Source organism: Ophidiomyces ophidiicola (assembly GCF_022830035.1).
Source record: "Ophidiomyces ophidiicola strain CBS 122913 chromosome Unknown scaffold_18, whole genome shotgun sequence".
Lineage (NCBI taxonomy): Eukaryota > Fungi > Ascomycota > Eurotiomycetes > Onygenales > Onygenaceae > Ophidiomyces > Ophidiomyces ophidiicola.
In genome coordinates, this window is record NW_026054658.1 from 206,211 (window position 1) to 226,666 (window position 20,456).

Genomic DNA, 20,456 nt, shown 5'->3' on the forward strand with positions numbered 1-20,456 from the left:
GCAATTGTAACTTTTATGGTTTTTTATTAGTTCCGTTCTACATTCCACCATTTGACCCTTTCTAGACGCCGAAAGAACTGGAGTAGTATCATCATATCATACACTATAGAGTAAACAACTCTGCCTATTGTCTTTGGTAGGTCACTTTAATTGGTTTCGCACCGTCACCTAACGTCATACCTGACGTTGCTTCTTTAGCGCTGATAGCTCCAGCTTCATTCTCATATTCTACAAATGCGATTCCCTTCCGGCCTGGCACCATGCGGACTTCTTTGAACCCTTCAAAACGTCCAAATATTGCAGTGAGACCATCCGCGTCGTAGGACTCTGGCAATTCTCGAAGAAATAGAATCTTGTTGGGCGGAAGGTATTCATCAGGAATAACTGGGGCAGCAGCAGTGCCCGTTGGTTTTAACCCTGCTCCTCTTGTTGTTTTAGCCGGACGAGTATCCGTGGCAATAGCTGCAGGTCGTTTTAATCTCTTTTGTGCTTCAAGGGCATCTTGTGCTTGTCTCCTTTCTATCAAATTTGTTTAATTAGCTAGACAAGTCGCAAAAAAACAGCATATAAAAGCTCAAACCTTTCTCAGCCAATCGCCTCCGTTTGTGCGCTTCAAGCTCCTGGTCACCCGCTTCTTTGAGGACTGTAGCATCGCTTTTCGTTTTCGCATAGTCAAGTACCATGGGTTTTTCAAACAGCTCGAACCCATTGACTTCATCGATGGCCCGAGTTGCAGAATCAACACTATCAAAAACAATGAAAGCTTGACCTTTAGCCCTGAGATTCGTCTTCGCGACAATTTCGAGAATGGAGCCGTATTCAGAAAAAATCTCGCTTAGGGCCTCTTTCAGTTCCTCCACCTTTACTCTTTCCTCAAGATTTCGAACCTTTAGGGGACCGGTCGACTAAGTTAGCAAAAGACGGCACTGTGTAATATGGGACCCAGAGCATACATAAACTCTAGAGCCGGATTAGCGATAACGCAAAGGGTAAAATGAGGTGGAGGTATGCCCTTACGTAGAATTAGGTGGTATACCAGTCCCTCCTGAAACTAAAGCTGCCATCCTAAACGCGCCCCAAAGATCATCAAGCTGCTGAAAGACCTGATGAATGGAGTATCTGGAGTAACTCGACTAATAAGAACTTGATGACTAAGCGTGTGACTCCAACTGCTCCGTCCTCCGTAGCTACTTCGTATGCAGAGTAGTTAACCTACTCCGTCCTAGCAGGATTTAACTGGCTACTCCAGACGAAGTATAAAAGAGAAGATGCAAACTAAAATACGCAGCCATTCAATATTTTGTTTCGAAAGCCATTCTCCCGGTCCACCTTCAACATCTGTACATACATCGTTATACTGTCCCTAGAAACTGAAGAAGATTTGATAGATAGTTAAGGGAGATTAGGTCTAAGAGGTGGCTACCTAAACTTATGACTGCCCCCATAACTTGACTCATACCGCGAGGAAGGCAAACCGTTGAAAGAGGGTATATTTATTTCACAAATCAAAACTCTAGAAACCATCAGAATGCAAGGTGTGTGCTTTTTTGCGGAGTATGTGTAGGCGGATGCATTCAACTAAGCCCATGGCTCCGTTGGATATTCTCAACAACGCCCTTGAGTTCTTTAGAGGGCAATGACCAATTGTTCAGTTTTAGCACAACATCACCAGTGCTCATGAACAGACACTCTGCAGTCGTCGATCGGATCTAAAGGGTATTCGTTAGCGAAGCATTGCTAAATTGATATTTCTTCGTTTAAGACATACCTTTGGGTAAGGATGCAAGAGCATGCCAATCATTTTCTTTAAAACATCCATTCTAATGCTGTTTTGTCGTAATAAAACGGCGTATAACTTGACTGCAGCTTCTATTCTAGGTATATTCGAGCATTTGAAGTGGAACTTTTGAGTGAGGACAAATAGTTTTCGAGACCTACTGCTTATCAGTTACTGCACGATAGATCTTCAATATTGAAGTTACCGAAGGCCCATTTCAGCCGAATCGTTATCGAAGCAGTTTTCAAGCAAGAATGTGAGTGTATCGACACTAGGTATAGCATAGCGATCGTCATCAATCGTACTCTCTAGTATAGAAATAACATCGTTGAAAATTTGAGATTTTAATAGACCGCCGTCCTCACTGTTCCGCGTAATATGTTGCACTAAAGCCAGCCTCGAGGATTGAATGAGACTTTCCGAGCCAGCACTGGCGGATGTAACCAGTCCTTTAAGCAACGAGGGCCGAATCCAGTCCTCTGAGAGGAGCAAAAATAGTTGTAGAAAATAATCAACAGAAGAAACGTCGTTTATATGTTCATATTTTCTTCTAGACCGTTAATATTGAAGGTTTTATAGGGAAAAACGGATTACCTTTGTAAAGGAGGAAGCGTTGTTTCTGATTCCCAAAACAGCTCGAGGCATTTCCAGGCTTTGAATCGAACCTTATCTAGCTTTTCTGCCGCAAGTCTGGTTATGCACTTCATGAGGCTATAGATATGAGTGTTGATGAGTGATAGGGGAAGCTTTGATTTGATAATAAAATTGACTGCATCAATTGCTTCAAGCCTGATAAAAGAGCCGATGTCCCCCCTTCTATCAGTAGTATAATCGTTGAGAAATGACTGGAAGTGAATTAAAAGTCGTTCAATACTATCTATGTTTGCTACGTTAGCTATCTTTCGTCTGTTAGGGGTATTTAATGGACGTGTATACCGGTGTATGGCAGGATTCCCGTGATAATGTACTTTACGGCAGACGACCGCTTCAAGATCAACTCCCCCTGGGCGGTAGACCTAAGCAGCTCGTTCAGAATCAAACACCTCCCTTCGCTATCAGCCGGAATTTGCTTAAAAACGGATCCAACGGCCGCAATCTGTCCCCTACCTGTAGCGGACTTCCAACTTGCCTGGATATTGTGTAGCCATTGCTGAACAACCTCTATTTGTGATTTGGATGATAAAAGTATAAACAGATCACATGCTGCTTTGGAAGATGCTTCAATTGGAACATCTTCTCCACGGCAGGCACATAATGTAAGTGTACCAACGGCCTTATCTAGCAGTGACGCGGTTGGGCCTGGCAAAGTAGGAATTGTCTTTTCGTCCAGAGGAGCGGAAGAGCGTGAGAGTGAAGACAAAAGAACAGCAGAAGCTTCTGCCGTCAAATCGGGGCGAAGCTCCGGGAGAGTGAGACTGTCCGTGGATAGCCCAGTGTTGTTGTCGAAAATATTCCACAGTTTTGATATTTCCAACCCAATTTCATTGGCATCACTGTCACAACTGAATGGGTGATGTCTATACACCAGAAAGGTATCAATTAGTGCAGCGATAGACAAGAAACATCCATGTCGCGCCTCTATAGCGTATGGAGACAAAGTAGACAATATTTGAACTGTTTTGCGGAGGGCAATGAGAATCGTTTTATAGCCTTCCTGTGCACCGAGCTTTCCAACAGAAGAAGCAGCTGTTCTTCTTGATTGCGGGTCTGAAGATTCAATTCCTCGCCAGCCTAACAATCCATCAAGAAGCGATTTCCAGTACACCATACCAAGTGATGCAGCATTTCGCGTAACATCATCCATTGCTTTTGTTCGGCGAGCAATGGCATGGTAATCAACAATCTGAACCAGAGAAATGCCTTCCGATATTGTATCCGGATGGCGACCAACCAATTCTTGCAGCGCGGCTGAAGCACCTCTACGTATATTCCCCGAAGGATCCAGACAAGCGGAACAAACAAGCTCCGTGGCCAGGATTTGCAGTACGCTCTCATCTATGTCAGGTCTGAGTTTAACTTCTTGAGCGTCTAATCCATGCAGTTCAAGTGTAGAATATTTCCGTGCGACAGACCAGATGCCGAAGCAAGAGGCGTCTCTAACACTGCCTCCAATTGAGCTTCCAGTGGAAGATTGCTTCTGAAAGTCAAGCCCAGCTATCAGAGATTGTAATACTTGATTTAGTTGGTTTAGAGGAAGCGCTCGACGGAAGAGCAGATGTCCTAACGTTAGAAGTAGCCCCTGCCACCTCTGAGAATCAACTGCGCTTGTATTTCGTTTGAAGGAAGCCGAGGTAGTTTGTTGCATTTGAAAATGGGAAACCATGGTACCATTGCAATTTTCAAAAAAGATATTTTCTTCCAATGCTTCCAAAATAGCGCCAACAATATCAGAAGCCATTCCAGGATCCAGCTTCAAAGTGATCATACTTAAAGCTTTGCTGGCAGCAAACCGGACAGGGGTATCTTTATCTGCGAGTGTAATAAGAAAATAATCTACTGAATCTTCCAAAATAGTAGATGTTGTACTTGAGTAATGTGCCTCGTTCGCCCTCTCGTCTAATGTAAGTGTAAGTATTGTCATGGACCGAAGAATTTTGGTCACGGCCTGTCGCGCAGATGCTGACGACAAAAGTCCTTTCGGAAAGTTTGAGCTATCTGAAGAAATTCTGGTAACCGTATCACATATGGATACAATGTACGGCGCAAGGTCATCTGCCCGAGACTGGACACCTAGTCGTGAAATAAACAACAATGCGGGTAATGCCGAAGTAACAGAATCTGAATTCAGTATTGCAAAAGCCCAGCTAATAAGTGCTTTCATAAGGCCCAGTTTCTGCATATCTGGCCTCAACGCAAGCCTTGCCAGAAGATTGATGGCGGCCTCACTCTCTTTTCCTGGAAGCATGGCATACTTCAGGGTAATCGAAAGTGCCGATAATGTCACTGAAGGAAGGTTGTCTAATAATCCAGCCACTGCAGACAAATTATCATACGGAATAGGAACGGTATCGGAAGAGATAGAAGCAAGGTCAAATGGGGCTAGGAATAAGTGAGACAGCCACAGGAGCATAACATATTTCTCTTCCCAGGTAAACGGAGATAATCCCGTGAGTTCACTTCTAGTATCATCGTCCCATGCAATGAATGCTCGAAGAATTGGCTCAAGATATTTTGGCTCATTGTTAAGAAACCTGGTAATCACTTTCACACCACGAACTTTACACAAAACATAAATAATCTTGCAGATTGATCTCGATAGAGGCTCCAAATCCTCATTTTTGGAAATGTAAGGTGAGGATGTGGATACGGATACTGATGCACACGTATCTCTATAGCAACGAAGATATATGAGGAATGCTTCAGTTAACTGGGACAAAATTCCATGAAGGTGGGGATCTAAAAGCTGCGGCCACTCTTGAAATGGCTCCAGCTAGTTTTACATGAGCAATATATTTATTCCACAGAAGAGAGGTTAGACCTACAAGAGATCTCAGTTTCTGTGTTTTGCCGCATTGGGCCCATTGGTGGAGTTGAGGTTTATTACCACTGGACTTCCACAGTAAGGGAGGTAATCTCGTATTAAACTCGTCTAAGAGATCTCCAGAGGCACGCTGTAGCTCTATATCTCTATCACCAGGCGCGTCCATGGCTGTGTACTTTCCGACCCATCAGCCCGCCATTGACGCGGGGCCTTTTAAAATAAACATAAAGATAGCGTAGCTATCTTTCGTAGTTACTAGCGCATACGATTGGAATGGTACCTGTGCGGTAACGAAAGATGGGTTGATTACTAAGCATATAGAGTGAGGCAAACACTGCAAACTAACTACCGAACTCTAATCAGCTTGGCCTCATTCTATTTTCAACCGCAACATTCCATTTCGCATCAAGACTACCGCGATAGCCACAGCTAAAGAATTCCACACATCTTGGTCCGGCTCACTGAAGTCAAATTGTGCAATGAACCTGGCAGATTTTGCGTCGTTTAAATGTCCTGGGTTCAAGTCTAGAGTGATGACAGACAGAGTGCACCCGCAAATCAAAAATCCGGTGAGAATAGGCAAATTTTTCTTACCATGCTTATTGTAATCATAAGGGCTCTCGTATTTTGAATTGTTCTTATCCGTCTGAGACATTGTCCATAAGCGCCGGTGCCGGTCACCTAATGCAATCAGGTCATCGACAACCGATATTACCGCAGTTTTGACTGATTGAAATTGTTTAACTGTGTATATAGTATGAAATGGGATCTTTTGCGGCTCTTTATACAGATTTGCGTCGCGAAGGCCCCAGCGGATATAAGATTTTAATATTCGCCTCAATACCGGCTCTGGCTGAAGATTAAAACGCTGACGGTCCCGTGAGCGAGGACCCAAGGTTATGAGAGCTTCAAGAGCCTTGATTGCTATTCTCATATTAGCGACCAAATCTATAAGGGCTCTTTCATCCATACCTCGAAATTCATGCCCGCTTAATGACTCTATCAAGCTTTCTCTCGCCCCGCATGGAGAGAATAATGCCTTAGGAAACGTAGGGAAGTCTCGTTCCCAAGAACTAGGCACTAATGGCTCAAGTCCTCGCATGGACAAGTGAGACAGGAGGTCCCGCTCGGCATCTGTCCACTCCCCAGGCGGCTGAGAGGTTGGACCTGTCCATATACCTGCTTTCTCCAAATCATTTTCGACTACAAACTTGTATCTCTCGCGTCTTCTTAATTGTTGCGGATTCGTACAGGTATGAAAGATGACGCTCTCGGTGCCTTGAGCAGGGGAAACTCTATGTGACTTTTTACCAGAGCCCTCCGGCGAAGAGGCCTCAAATTTGAGGTTGAATGGCTCTGCCGTTTTCAACAAGAGAGTTTTAACGTCGGGTTCAGCGCTAGATTTTGACCTGAAGCTATGAGAGACCTTCGAAGTATTGCTTTCACTTGCCAACACATACTCCTCCTCGTCACTGTTGTCGCGCGCACTTGGTGTCACAGGAATATCTGACTCCCTACTGGTCTGAACAAGCGTATCTTCTTGATAGAGCTCGAATTTCACGTTAGGAAGCGGTAGGTCGTCGAAGCTTTTCGCATCACCCAGGCGGCCAGAGTTCTCAATTAAAGTCGAACCGTCAATATCCCCACCAAGCTCGTGTTGGGCGCCGTTGTGCCCGTAACCAAGGGTATATACTGCATCCTCATCCAATATCTGTGGGCTAGTGTAACGAACCATCTTCCTAGAGGCACTGATTATTTTTCGTAACTTATTATTTCAGTTAATGCCACCCGTTTAGCCTGACTGAACTTAGGTAGAATAAGCATATTATATTCTTATTCAACCAAACTACGAGAAATATAGGATATTTGAAGTAGTATATCAACAAAATTGAGTGACTATTTCTGTGCCTTATCATTGTTGTGTCAAAGAATCTTCTTCGCTATGAGCTTTATGTTCAATAGAAAGGCATCCGGGAATGTCCTCGGATTCGGTTCGCAATGCAGCTGCCGGTTTGTTTTTCACAAGATAAAGGGAAACTTCAATGCCGCCAGTTCATGCTCTCATCCGAACCACTCTATTTTTATGGTACAACTAAACCATTGACCTATGTTTTTGTGCACAAAGATTGTCATCGAGACAACCAGCTTTATCTAGCTGGGGGAGATTGCAGGTTGTGAATATGATATTTCTGGGTAACTTTAGGTCTTCTGCCTGAATTTACAAGCATTTTCAAGATTGGGTAAAGATAGTTTGAAACCAACACCCCCAGTCATTAGCATAGAGAGATAATAGTTTCCAACTACCGATGCTTCGCAAAATTAAAGAGTAATATTGCCAGAAAACAGTATGTGATTTGAAGAAGGACGAGAAAGCCATTGCCGCCAAACCAACCTCCTCGAAGCCTTGCCAAAGTGTAAAGTAAAGTGAAACCCCACCTGCCGCCTCCTACTCACCGCTGATTTTGCTACCTTTTTGCTAACGAACTAAGGGGTATGGAAAACAATATTTTTGATTACAAAAATATGAAAAGCCGAGATAAGTGCATCGTCAAGTGTAGAGCAGGCCCAAAAATCCCGTTTATGCCTGATAAGAGGTCTAAACGAAGTCTGCAAAATAAGAAAAGCCACGGAATTCTTCTTGCATTGCTTGGGAGAGAACTTGAAGAAATGTTAGTACGTATACGTGGTCAGGGTGGGAAAGGCAATGCGCACCAGATTGCACGGGGGTGAGAACAGGAGTCACGCTCGTAAATTCTTGGTCAAAGTTGCTTGTATCCGTAGGACTTGTTATTGTTGGGAAGAATGGAGGACTTATTCGTTTATGATAGATATCCTCCCAGTTGATGTTGCGGAAAAATGCGTGTGACATGATTTCTTGTGCGTCAGTTGGGCCAGATCCTAATCGTAATTCCGGCTCACGGGTCAACAGTTTTTGCAATATGGAGACCGAATCTCGAGGCATATGGATAGGGTAAAGGGGTTCGTCTGCTAAAATGGCATCATATATTTCGTCCTCATCTTCTCCTCGGAAAGGCGACTGCTGAAGTAGCATTTGGTAAATGAGAACCCCAAAAGCCCACCAATCAACGGCCCGTCCATATTTCTTATCCAACAAAATCTAGTCAAGATCAGCAGACAAATCATAAATGGATGCATTGGAGAACTACATACCTCAGGAGCCATAAACTCCGGAGTGCCACAGAATGTGCTGGTCGTGGAACCATACCACATATTTTCCTTACACAGACCATAATCGGCAATTTTTATGTGCCCATCCAATGTTAGTAGAATGTTATCAAGTTTCAAGTCGCGATATATGACACCGTTCTCGTGAAAGTATTTAAGTGCCAAGCAAACCTCAGCAGCATAAAATCTATGTGGCGTTAGCTCTCTATCCATACTCAGGGGAGGGCGATAGTGCATACTGTGCTCGCTTCAATCCGAACTGTCCACGTTGAATATGCAACATTAAATCACCACCACTGATATATTCCATCACCAAATACACACGAGTCTCGGTTTGAAAACATGCGTGCAAATTAAGTAGGAATGGATGTCGTTCTTTATTCGCAACCAAGAATACTCGTTTCTCTGACTTTGTGCTCTCAACTTCATCGTTTTCGATGATAAACTCCTTTTTCAGCACTTTAATAGCGTAAAGCTTCTTGGTTGTTTTAGTCTCAGCAAGCATAACCTTTCCAAAATTACCCTTTCCTAGAACAGCCAAGAAGTTAAAATGATCTAATCCAACGCGCTTTGGTGGCTGCTGAGCTGCAGCAGAAGGCTGAATCTGCTCTTTCGAAGCAAATTGGCCTTGAGGTGGCTGGGTAGAAATGGGGGTTTGCTGAGACATCCCGTACTGAGGAGGAATTTGTTGAGACACTTGAATTGGGGGCAGCTGAGGTGGCTGTCCGAAAGCATTTACACTTGCGTACGCACTTGGATCGTAGTGCGCGTGAGCCGGAGGCATCGATTGGGCTTGAGACTCCAAATAAGACGGCCTCGAATTGGTGTAGTCTGTAGATGAGCGGTCATAAAGGCCTGTTTGCTGAGACGGAGGCCGCATTCCAGTTGCAGCCGCAGCCGCAGCAGCTGCAGCATTTGTAGCTGTAGTAGGGGGCCGGCCAGAAGGTCCGGATTGTGGGGTGGTGTAAGATGTATGGGCAGCACTAATGGCATCTGTAGATACAGGCTTTGCTTGGCTATATCTGGAGTCAGTGGGCCTTTGAGCCTCACTGGATTGCTTACTTCCAGGCCGAAGAGTTTTAGCAGCCATTGCACCGCCCGCTCTATTGTAATTTTTAGTCTTGATTAGTGTTTCGAGAATTTGGTTAGCGACTTCCATCGACATGCCACAAAAATCAGGAACAAGATGGGCGCATTGAGCATGGCAGGTGAGTCCACATTCTAATAATAGTCAGCAAACCGTAAGTGCCATGCCACCATGCATGATCTTACCGGAGCACTTTTTCGCGTTCTTTCTGCCAAAAGGAAGTAAAAGACCACAATGGCAGCACCAGTTCGCCGAAATGTTTGAAAAAAACTCGAATCTATGTGGTATACGGTGGTTGATTTTCTCTTCGTCAGGGTCTGTTTCATAATTTGCCTTGCTGATACACTTTGTCACCACTTTAGGGTAACATTTCCGATGACAAGTGTACTTGCAATCAGAACACTGCATGCCAGCAGCGTATTTCAAAAAGTCTCCACAAAGAGCACACCGCATGATATTGTAGAATTGCTGTGTGACGAATTTGTGTCCTTGCTTCTCATGAACCTCTTCTTTCTTTTGGCGGACAGCGCCTTGTCGATTGAGGCCGATATCAAAGGGTCTTCGATCTTTCAGCTGTTTGGCTAGGAGTAGGTTAGTAACGTATAAGTGCGGTAAGAAAACTGCAAAGTCCACATACCAAAACTCATGGTAAGATGGATCCTGCCGACAGGTTCTAGAGCAAACCAGGAGTCGATCATAACCGTTGCGCCTTGGCCAGTTTGATTTCCTTGGTTAGGATGAGGATCTGGAGGAAGACTACTCTGGAATAGGGAGTCTGGTCTCCCGCTCCCTTGTTCCATTTTATCGGCTGATACCCAACCCGAAGCATTGAATTCTGTCTCAATCTTTTTGCGACGCATCTCTTCGGCAATATCCGATAAACGTATCCAAAGCATACCAATTGGTGTTGGACGATCTCCACTTTTGTCATACACTGTAAGTTCTATTTCGTTGGCTTTATCGATGTCAATATTGAAGGTCTCTTCCGGCCATTTATCGGTACGGGTCGCCTTTGTCTTTGCCTTAATAGCATCTTCAACTTTCATGATAACGAATGTCTCCGGCCCTCTGGAGAACCTCGAGCCAGCAGCATGGTCAACATCTTTCACAGCATGGATACGCATTGCAAGATGGCCAGTTAGCGGTTTTCGGATATTGGGAGAATTCAAACTCTCATCTGCAAACGCATGAGAGTCAGTTTTCATACCAGAGTACAATAGTTCCACAATTGACTTGCCGTCAGGACTGTCTGCACTCTCAATATCCACATGTAAATCTTCGTATCTTTTCAAGGCTTGCTTTAATAGTTGAATCTTTTGGTTGCTTTCAATCCGCCTTCCCTCGGCATCAGCCCTGCTCTTTCGATCACCCTCGTCCTGATAAAGTCTAACCATTTTCTCAATTCCAGCTTTATATTGTTTTTCGACGCTCAATTTGAATTCTAGTTGAGAGAGCATAAGTTGAATCTTGGGGCCAAGGTAAGGGGTATCGTATTTGATCAAATCTAGATCAGAGGAAGTTAGTCAAATGTCAAAGGACATGGACTGAAGGTGGCTGCTTTTCGGCTTTGAGGAAAACAAAATACCTAGCTTGCTAAAATTTGGCCTTGCTTTTGGCGCGCCACCGGGTCTGGGGTCATGGAATTGGGCCTGACCGGCCATAGAGCCCGAACCGCCTTGGGTGTAACCCCTATCGGAAGGGTACTGAGCACCGTCTTTAGGGGGAGGAGGTGGGCCTCCACCAGGTTGCCACTGCTGGGTGGGAGAACCGGGTTGGTGGGCGCTTTCGCGGTTCATCTTCCGAATCTGAAGCTCTCTCATCTTCTCTTCTAGATATGCGATGTTTTTTCTCCCATCGCGGATATTGGCATCCACCCTCTGTTGAACAAGCGGATTATCAGTTGATTGACGCATGTTGGTGGCCGCATTTATAAGAGCCTTTTCCCGCTCGATCTTGCGGTAGACCTTGGCCATCAGGTCGTCGTCTCCGTCCATCTTTGCGGTCGTGTACTGGTAGCGGAACTTTCGGAGGAAGGGATCTGACAGGAAAAGAGATCAACTGTAGTAGAATTAGCAGAAATTTTGAGAATTGATGTTGTGTTCGTGGGATGTCTAGGGTTGTGACTAGTCCATAGAAGATGCCGGGCATCAGCTTGCTCGGCGCAGTACAAACCAAGCATTCACACAAAGAGGGCAAAGAGGGCCATGCAGCATTCAATCACCAGAAGTCACAGAAAGGAACAGGAGCCTCAGACACACCACTCCCACACGTACCTTAGCAACACCCTGGGTGGAAGGCAGATGTTGGGCAAACTGCACACGCTGGAGTGGGAAAAGAGGCTGAATGCCGTTGTCTAGTGGATCGAGCTGCGCGGCACCAAGCTGCTAGGTTCGCAGAATGGACGTCCGACTGGCCTGGTATGAACGCTGGACCATGGACGGGCTTGTCTGCGTGGTGGTCAGCTCACAGCGCGGCACTTTAATGTGTATGGTGATTAGTTAGTAAGTAGTTAGTTAGGGAGGGGAACTGCTAGAGTTGCCGCATCAACTTAGTGGGGATAAGATTTCTCAGATCTTGGCCTGCATGGTGACATCTTACGAAGGATCGACTACTTCGAAGGTCAATCGACCGCTAGCCAGCGCCGTGCCTCGATATTCATGTGCCGGGGCTCCGTTTCTTAGGTGGCGGATCGCTGAAGGGGCCGAAATCCTTTGCCATCAGCAAGGAGCACTGAAGGTGTCTCGACTTACTTCAAGAGTCAGTCACAATTAACTAACTACTGCTTAGTGGGAAGAGACGGCCATTGGATGAGCGATGCAGATGGTATGCCTACACTATTCATGTCATAGCTATATCACTTCTGTAATGGTACCTTTGCAGCCCCGGCCGTCGTTGCCTATAGACAGAACTGGTCCAGCATGCTGCATATGTATGCACCGTCCATACACCATGGCACTGCTCTGTTCCTGTCTGATACGCGCGATCAAACCATTCTCCCCAAAATAACTACATACACACTAATAAAAGCTGGAAACAAGGCGTTCCAGATGCGACCATTCTACCAGTGACCGATCCCGTGATTGAAAAGATCGAAGGTCGACTCTTTGGGACCACATCGGATGAAACTACTTAGATGTCCAGCTGACTATTGACATGCGTGTCTCCTATCGAAAATATCGCTGACGTGTAATGCTTACTAGAAGTGTGCGCCTTGTACATACTCCAGCTACGCCAGATACCTTGATAAGGTTCAATATGCCGATGTATGTACATATGTACATACATTCCAGTTCCGATTTGAACCACCATTTCCTAGAATTTTGTTCTATTGGTCTAGATACATATTTTTGCTTTGTCACCCCCAACGGATCGCGATGGCAACCTCCTCCGCTATGATTTCAAACGTACGCATGGATGTATGTACATACGTACATATGTTTGTACCTCCCAGTAATAAGACGTTTCACATAACGAGCCATACCTGAAGAAATTATAGGGTACCCTGCTGGAAAGAAATGCAAGGTGCATTCATGGTCCGCGGCTATCTGATTGGAAGTTCCTCGCTCCCAGCTACCTCAGCGACCGCATTATCGATTTGAACTGGTTTCGAGGCATCCGCTTCAATATCTGCCCTGGCTGCTCCGGGATAACGAGAACCTTTGTCTTTCACCTTCTTCTGCTTCTTTTGCACAACAGGTGGCGGGTAGGCCTTTAATGTGATCTCTTGCCATTCGGGCGAAGCTTCATAGGCGGCTTGAATGGGTGCCATGAGGCTGATTAATGCCGCCGCAACGGCAGGTTTAAGCATTTGAGGCGTCAACTAGTATATCGTTAGTTGGCAGGGGCTAAGAAAACGTTAAAACGCGAAGACGCGAAAATATAGCATACCACGTCGTTCACATAGTCCTCATGCAACTGTTTGATGTCAGTATAAATAAAAGGCTCTGCATCATGGCGCTCGACTCGAAATTCTTTGTTTCCCTTCAGAGCAGCGGCTGGTAATAGAATAAATTCTACTAATGCAACGACGCCATTCCCTTCGACAACTCGAGGAACCGCCTCTGCTTTGCGAATCTTCTTCGAAATACTATCAGCTGAGTCAAGGAGGTCGATCTTGCTTTCTGTTTAGACATGAGTATCGAGGGCTGTTAATATGTATGGAGGCCGTAGGATATACCTTGAACACTAGAGCTCATTTTGCCTCCACTAAGACCAGCAATCATTGGGTTGATAAGGTGGGCGCGCTGGATACAGGTCAGTCCATGGGGGCCAAGTCCGTGGTTAATTTTATCCCACCTCTCGATAACCCAGTTTAGGAAGCCATTCTTTTGCGGCTACAAATAGCTTTCTCTGATCAACTCCTAATATGGATTAGCCAAATCCAAATATAGTCTTATATGAGTAACACCATACCTCCTAATTGGGCATCGACTTTGAGGTGCTCTTCGTCTAGGACTTGAAGGATAGGGTAGAGCAAGCCACTTAAGGGGGCATTCGATGACTGCTTAACGATTTCCGCTCCGGCTTTCTTTGCGTCATGCTCTGAAACCAACGACGACAGCCGGTACACATCCATAACGTATTCGGGGCTCTTTTGGTAGGAGCTTCCTAAGACAAACTCGAGTTTCTCGATCGGAACACCTACGGATTCGAGGATTGCGGTGATAATTTTTCGGTAATATTTGGCGCGGCTCTCAACAAGTTCGATTGGCGCTTTAAGGTTGTCAAGAAATCCATGAATATCGGCAAGCAATATTACTACATCGCATCCTGAAGCTAGCAACTGCGCAATTTTCAATGCTGGAACGAAGTAGCCGGTGTGAGGTCGACCAGTTGTGGCAGTACCTGCATAAATATACAATGACACAGGTTAGCTATTTAATCTAAGCAAGTCGTATGCTCTGGGAGCAAACTTACCCCAATAAATTCGCGGGTTTCGCCCTTCGGCCAAAATGTTCTCAATCAGGCCAGCATCGAGAAACTCTGCAAGATTCTGGCTGATAAGATCGAATCTTTCTTTGGCAGCGGCATCCATTGCAACGGGAGGCAATAAATAAAGGTTTGGCACCAAGAAAGAGGTGGTGCAGTAGAGAAACGAAAAGCCCCCAGGGTGGGATGAACTTCGGCCTCCAAAACTCCCGCGATGACTGATATCAGCCGGGAGTTTATGCCAAGACGGTTAATTAGGTAAGCAGTGGCGGGGTAGTGTTTAACTACCCACAAACAAATCTGTGTTCCTTCAAGACAAGAGGCGGACAGCGAGAAAATGGGCCTGCCGAGGAGGAAGCTGTTGGCCACCGTGGAGGAGACACTCGTACCACCGCCTGCCCTACCCGAAAAGCACCTCATCGCTCGAGTCCTCCGGGCGACTGGCAATAATGTGTACTCGGTGGAGCTCCCTTCCAAAGACTCGATATTAGTGGAATTGCCTGCTCGATTCCGTTCAACTATCTGGATGAAGCGCGGGTCCTTTGTTGTGATCGATTCTAACGCGCTTGACGAAAGGGAGAATAAACTTTCAGGGCAAATAGTAAATATCGTGAGGGATGAGAAGGCGTGGCGCAAAGCGAGCTTCTGGTTTGTGGCCATAATGATACTGATTTTCGTATGTTAATCCATGGTAGGCCAAAAGAATTTATGAGGCAAGCCGTACCGGATGGCGATGATGAGGATTGCAACGTAGGCAAAATGCCTCCTTCGGACTCGGACGACGCGTAAAGGGTGGAAATGGATTAAAACGTCGACTAATGCCGCCCAACTATTTTTCCATAAAAGACAATAATTCCAACCTTTCAACCTAACTCAAAGCAGGCGCTAATACCTGCACCGCGAGGCAGGCTACAACCGTTAATGAACTCCCAGTCGTACTTGGAAAAACGTTCCAGGCATATTCTTGCGCTATACAGAGTATGAAAATCAGAAGAGGTGGAAAGTTCGATTCCCAGAGTAACAACGGCGTCGCCCACGCTAGGTACGAAAAAAACTGATAGTGCAAGCTTCTAGCGCAAAGCAGGCCGATAACAAGCGAACTCAACATAGTCTTACTGATAAAGCTGCTTGTCAGATCATATCGTGAAGAGTGTCCTTGGGCAATCTCTCGAACAAATCGGATTGTGGATTTTCCCGAGGGTGATAGCCAGACGGCGTAGAGAAAAAAGAAAAGAAGGGACGCATGAACGAGCAATAGCGATAATGAGAACGACGTTGAAAGAAACGTTTGCTCTCCGACAAACCTCCAATTGGTGGTCCATTTGAAAAGAAATTGTCTAGTCAATTCAAATGCCCTTGAGAAATATCCAATCGGATTTGCTTGTAAGAATGGGGTAGCGAGGAGAATCTAAATTCACTCGTGAGTATACCGATATAAATCAGATATTACCTCAAGCAATTGGCGTACCTGTATTAATAGTGACATTATTCCCAACCCAAACGCATTGGGGAAACCCAGAGCTAATGTAAGAATTACTGCAAGAGCAGGAGCAACGAGTAGGAGTGTCATTTTGATGCTGACTCCAGCAGACCATAGCACAACAGCTGTATGCCATCGGCGTCTTTGAAGCATAACAATCGTCGCCCAAAGAAACAACGTTGCAACTCCATCGTTAAACAAGCGCAACATGAAAATGCTGTGCAAGCGCTTCGATAGAATAAGAAGTGGAAATATATAAGGTGGCGCACTCGCCGATCGGTAGCTTGCCATAGCCAGCGCAAGTGTCGCCAGATATAGCCCTGCAAAAATGCACTGACCCAACGCGACGTTGTATCCTCCGTCTGTCACGTAGTGGAGAGCAGTGTAGACGTAAACGTGCCCTGCAGGATACACAAGGGGCCCCGTGGAGCCTTTTATCATTGTATAATCGCGTTCACCGGAAAGGAAGGACGAGACCTGTTGCATATACGTCGACCAATCGATCTCGGTGTCTGCGTTGAGTGAGTTCTCATCGGGCTGGTACTGGAAATGGGGGATAATCGTGGTATTCTTACATGCTATTTTCGACAGAATTCCATAACAGAGAATACTGTCTGCCAGTAGTAACAAAGGGCAGATCCATCGCGAATGTTTGGGGCTTGTGCAAATGTCAATGAAGAGCCGATAGGCTTCCATCACGGCAACAGTAAAAGAACCTGGGCAATATTAGCACACAGCCCAATGTATACACAACTATAAAGGTTCATCAAAAATAATGGAATCCAGCCGCAGCAGCAACTATAATAGTTGCATCTTCAGCAATTAAGCTGTTGTGAGTTTGGGCTTTGGACAACAAGATGTTTTGAGGTTGTCAACAAGCTCATCCATGTGCGTATGTAAGCTCAAATTTACATAGTTACTTATGCAAAGGGGCTACAGCTCTAAAAACTTCAAGCCCACTCCAAAGACTTTCAAATAATGAATTTGTAAAATATCTAGAGTTTAATATGGAACATCGACTCCTCTTATCACCAAGGTCAAGGCACATAGTTTTCCTGCCCTGCCACTAGAAATATATACACAGATCCACTACATAAGTAAACATAAGTCACAGCACAGCATGCTTCATTCAATGAACTGTCCGGGAACTGTGTTATCACTGCCTATTTAATGATACATGGTAATAACTAGATCCACGCATAGAGCTTTGTAAATATCTATCCAAGACCGAGTAGTGGCATTAACAAGTTCTCCGTATATCGAGGCAAATTTTGAAATCGGTTTCAGTCTCTAGACTGCAAGGGAAGGGAGAAATTGAAGTAAGAGCGCGGGTAGAAAGCGTAGGGCTAAAATAATCGCAAAACTGACCATAGATGCCGATAGTGAGCATTCAAACGAATCTCAGTCCAAAAAATGGATTAAGTGGGGCAAAATAATATCGTACAGGGAAATTGCTGAACGGGTGGGTGGTGACTATGCTGGCACCAAACGCTGTGGGTGCGGTTATGGGTGGTTTTCTGGAGTAGAGGTATTCGCTGGAAGAGTGCGGCCAGTCCCTTCGTTTTGGCCATCACATCCTAGGATTCGTCCCAGGATTCCTTTCGGTTTTGGAACTGGGCATTCCCTGGCCAATTTCCTTATCCGTCTTGCTTCCTCATCCATATGTTGAAATTCCACAACAGTGCTGCTCAATTGATAAGAGGGGTCAGGAAGCGGCCCCCCGGCGGCCGCTGAAATTTCATCCGGTTTTATTTGCCTGCGTCTTCGTACCATTTGCCTGCCATCCGGCAGTGTAATCGTTTCAGCATCCGCAAAGGTGCGTCGAGGTGCGGGACATGGGAAAAGATGCGGTATCCCAACAATCAGAAACGAAACGAGCAGAGTTGCCGTAAACAGTGACGTTGTAGAGCGCGACCGTGGATGGAGGTGAGGGGGCATCGTGTGGGACTCCAGGCGAGTGGATTCATCAAACCTGCAAGGCTCATTGAGTTATGTTTCTAAACAGCGCAAGTCAGACCAACTGCACAACCATCATGATATCTGGGTATGTACGTAAAGGTAGTAACATACACAAGAAATCCATACTAGTATGGTCTACCAATGGGCACGGAGGACGGTCGATTTGAGGGGTACGCTTTTCTCAACTTGCTTCTTCTTTCTCCGAAGTTTTCGTTGCTTCACATCCAACTGGGACGAAGTCGGCCAATCAGGGCACTGGTAAAGGCTCATTACGGAAGCTAGTACATATTAAGTTAGTGTATTATCCCCAATCAAAGATCCAGATGTGGTATAGCCTCGTCACTCTAATCTTATCAATCTACCGCGCTCCACGTCAAGACGGGAAATAGCTTGGCACCGCCGCTGGTATTTCACAAAGCTGGAGCTCGCCGCGTGCCATCGCGTTAATCTTCCACCTAGGATCGAATTCCTATGATTCGGATCGAATTGTTAACGCTTACTCGCCTGAATATATCCTAAACGATGAAGCAATCAGCGCCTTTGAACAGATAACTCCACATCATTGCGCTTCTGCTGAAGTGATACACGAGACATCACCTGTTCATTTCGGCTACTTCAGTTTGGCAGAATGAGCGATCTAGACCGGTCAGTTTACGAAGCCTTCCTCAAAAGAATTTCCAGTTTGAACTTGCGATTAATATTTCTTGTCGCCGTTGCGCAGAGCTATCGCGCAACTGCGTCAGTGTCGGCCTATCCCAGAGCCACAAGTCCGAGAACTCTGCTATAAAGCACGTGAACTACTTATAGAGGAGGGTAACGTGGTGACGGTTGACGCTCCTGTTACGATATGTGGAGACATTCACGGCCAGTTCCATGACCTGATGGAGTTGTTTCGCGTCGGCGGCGACGTTCCAGATACGAATTACCTTTTCATGGGCGACTTTGTTGATCGCGGATTTTACTCTCTTGAATCTTTTCTTTTGCTATTATGCTTGAAAGTGAGATATCCCGATCGGATTACCTTAATAAGAGGCAACCACGAGTCAAGGCAGATTACGACTGTCTATGGATTTTACGACGAATGTATTCGGAAGTACGGCAATGCAAATGTCTGGCGTTATTGTTGTGAGGTTTTTGACTACTTGGCTCTGGGTGCCTTGGTCTTGGGTGCAAGTTCTGAACTAGAGCCGACAGTACCTCTGTCATCAATGCTGCAGGATTCTATGGGTACTTCACAGTCCATTACCGGTTCCACCAGTGGTGAAGACGATGTCCTTGAAACCGAGATTTTAAATTCAAAAGGTGAGGTAACATACGCAACTTATCGCAGGAGAGACTATGGGTCGCATGAATTAGCCAGCGACATTCGGGATGTCTCTCCTCCTCGCGACATAGGCTCGGCTCCTACAAGTGCCCCTTTGAGACCGGGGCCTGCAGGAACAGGTGCAACATCGGATAGCCTAGGAAGCTTCTCAAGTAGTGCAGGCGCTGTTCTTTGCGTTCACGGGGGACTTTCTCCTCTTGTGGACAGCGTGGATAAGATCCGTCTCATTGACAGAAAACAAGAAGTACCTCACGAAGGAGCCATGTGCGATTTACTCTGGTCAGATCCAGACGAGATTGAAGGCTGGGGTTTGAGCCCTCGGGGTGCCGGGTTCTTGTTTGGTGCAGATATTGTGAAACATTTCAGCTACAAAAACGACCTTTCGTTAATTGCTCGTGCTCACCAACTCGTTATGGAAGGCTTTAAAGAGATGTTTGACGGAGGGATTGTCACAGTGTGGTCCGCCCCAAACTATTGTTACCGATGCGGAAACGTTGCTGCAATACTAGAGCTGGGTGAAGATGCAAGCAACGGGGGCACCATTTCCAGAAGTAATGGCGATTATAGCAGGAGTCTGGGTGGGGTGCGAGCAGGCCGTAGTGAGAGACGAGGTATGGTTGGGCCAGGTAGAAGGTATAGGGTTTTTGACGCTGCCCCTCAGGACACCAGGGGGATGCCGGCAAAGAAACCGGTTGCAGATTACTTTTTGGTGAGTTTTTTGATGGCTTTCCATTCATCTGGTGTGGTATGCTAACAATCATTTGCCATGAATAGTAACACAGTAATTTTTGATCTCTTATTCTTTTTATTTCTGCCCTTATTGCATGCATTGTATACCCCAATGAGCTAAGAAGAGTGTGTTTATCCATTAGATCCAAGCACCGTTGCAAAAAGTATGGAGATATACATACAAACACATATATGTACGTATGTCTAATTTAAAACCACTGTACGGAGTACACCAAGTGATCCAGAAACCTTTGGATATGCGCGTAGCATTGAAAACCAACCTGTAAAAGCTGCCCGCTCACCCAAGGCCGAGAAACCATGGTCCCACCTCCAGCGTAAAACAGGGGTAATATATATATGCCACCAGGAAGTGATCTTGACAACTCGCCTTTAAGTCAAGAGCGCCACAATGTAAGTTAAAAATCATACATCCTTTCTATTTAGAATAGGCCACCAATTTCAACAGAGAAGAAAAACCAATAGACAAGATTCTGATAACAAGCC

The 20,456-nt window shown here is 45.6% G+C and overlaps 7 protein-coding genes across 7 annotated transcripts; 2 read left to right on the forward strand and 5 right to left on the reverse strand.

The window, feature by feature from the left end:
• Window positions 1–124: 124 nt before the first annotated feature.
• On the reverse strand, window positions 125–1,064 carry LOZ57_004430 (uncharacterized protein; the record flags this gene model as incomplete). The annotated part of the gene is made up of 4 exons (XM_049253473.1): window positions 125–519; window positions 581–905; window positions 954–960; window positions 1,018–1,064. 4 exons carry the CDS (start codon window positions 1,062–1,064, stop codon window positions 125–127), a joined length of 774 nt encoding a protein of 257 aa, XP_049107555.1.
• Window positions 1,065–1,574: 510 nt separating this feature from the next.
• Window positions 1,575–5,424, reverse strand: LOZ57_004431 (uncharacterized protein; the record flags this gene model as incomplete). Its single annotated transcript, XM_049253474.1, has 6 exons — window positions 1,575–1,709; window positions 1,769–1,934; window positions 1,983–2,327; window positions 2,372–2,654; window positions 2,714–5,207; window positions 5,260–5,424. The coding sequence occupies 6 exons, from the start codon at window positions 5,422–5,424 to the stop codon at window positions 1,575–1,577; spliced, it is 3,588 nt and encodes a 1,195-aa protein (XP_049107556.1).
• A 204-nt stretch (window positions 5,425–5,628) lies between these two features.
• Window positions 5,629–6,993, reverse strand: LOZ57_004432 (uncharacterized protein; the record flags this gene model as incomplete). Its single annotated transcript, XM_049253475.1, has 1 exon — window positions 5,629–6,993. One exon carries the CDS (start codon window positions 6,991–6,993, stop codon window positions 5,629–5,631), a length of 1,365 nt encoding a protein of 454 aa, XP_049107557.1.
• An 861-nt stretch (window positions 6,994–7,854) lies between these two features.
• On the reverse strand, window positions 7,855–11,525 carry PKC1_1 (Serine/threonine kinase; the record flags this gene model as incomplete). The annotated part of the gene is made up of 7 exons (XM_049253476.1): window positions 7,855–7,916; window positions 7,971–8,376; window positions 8,430–8,631; window positions 8,684–9,665; window positions 9,717–10,112; window positions 10,169–11,035; window positions 11,117–11,525. The coding sequence occupies 7 exons, from the start codon at window positions 11,523–11,525 to the stop codon at window positions 7,855–7,857; spliced, it is 3,324 nt and encodes a 1,107-aa protein (XP_049107558.1).
• Window positions 11,526–13,072: 1,547 nt separating this feature from the next.
• On the reverse strand, window positions 13,073–14,566 carry TYS1 (Tyrosine--tRNA ligase cytoplasmic; the record flags this gene model as incomplete). Its single annotated transcript, XM_049253477.1, has 6 exons — window positions 13,073–13,351; window positions 13,420–13,652; window positions 13,709–13,775; window positions 13,828–13,892; window positions 13,945–14,376; window positions 14,449–14,566. The coding sequence occupies 6 exons, from the start codon at window positions 14,564–14,566 to the stop codon at window positions 13,073–13,075; spliced, it is 1,194 nt and encodes a 397-aa protein (XP_049107559.1).
• Window positions 14,567–14,797: 231 nt separating this feature from the next.
• LOZ57_004435 (uncharacterized protein) lies at window positions 14,798–15,249 on the forward strand (the record flags this gene model as incomplete). The annotated part of the gene is made up of 2 exons (XM_049253478.1): window positions 14,798–15,108; window positions 15,156–15,249. 2 exons carry the CDS (start codon window positions 14,798–14,800, stop codon window positions 15,247–15,249), a joined length of 405 nt encoding a protein of 134 aa, XP_049107560.1.
• Window positions 15,250–18,527: 3,278 nt separating this feature from the next.
• On the forward strand, window positions 18,528–20,000 carry PPH3 (phosphoprotein phosphatase PP4 catalytic subunit; the record flags this gene model as incomplete). The annotated part of the gene is made up of 3 exons (XM_049253479.1): window positions 18,528–18,544; window positions 18,621–19,932; window positions 19,998–20,000. 3 exons carry the CDS (start codon window positions 18,528–18,530, stop codon window positions 19,998–20,000), a joined length of 1,332 nt encoding a protein of 443 aa, XP_049107561.1.
• Between the last annotated feature and the right edge of the window lie 456 nt (window positions 20,001–20,456).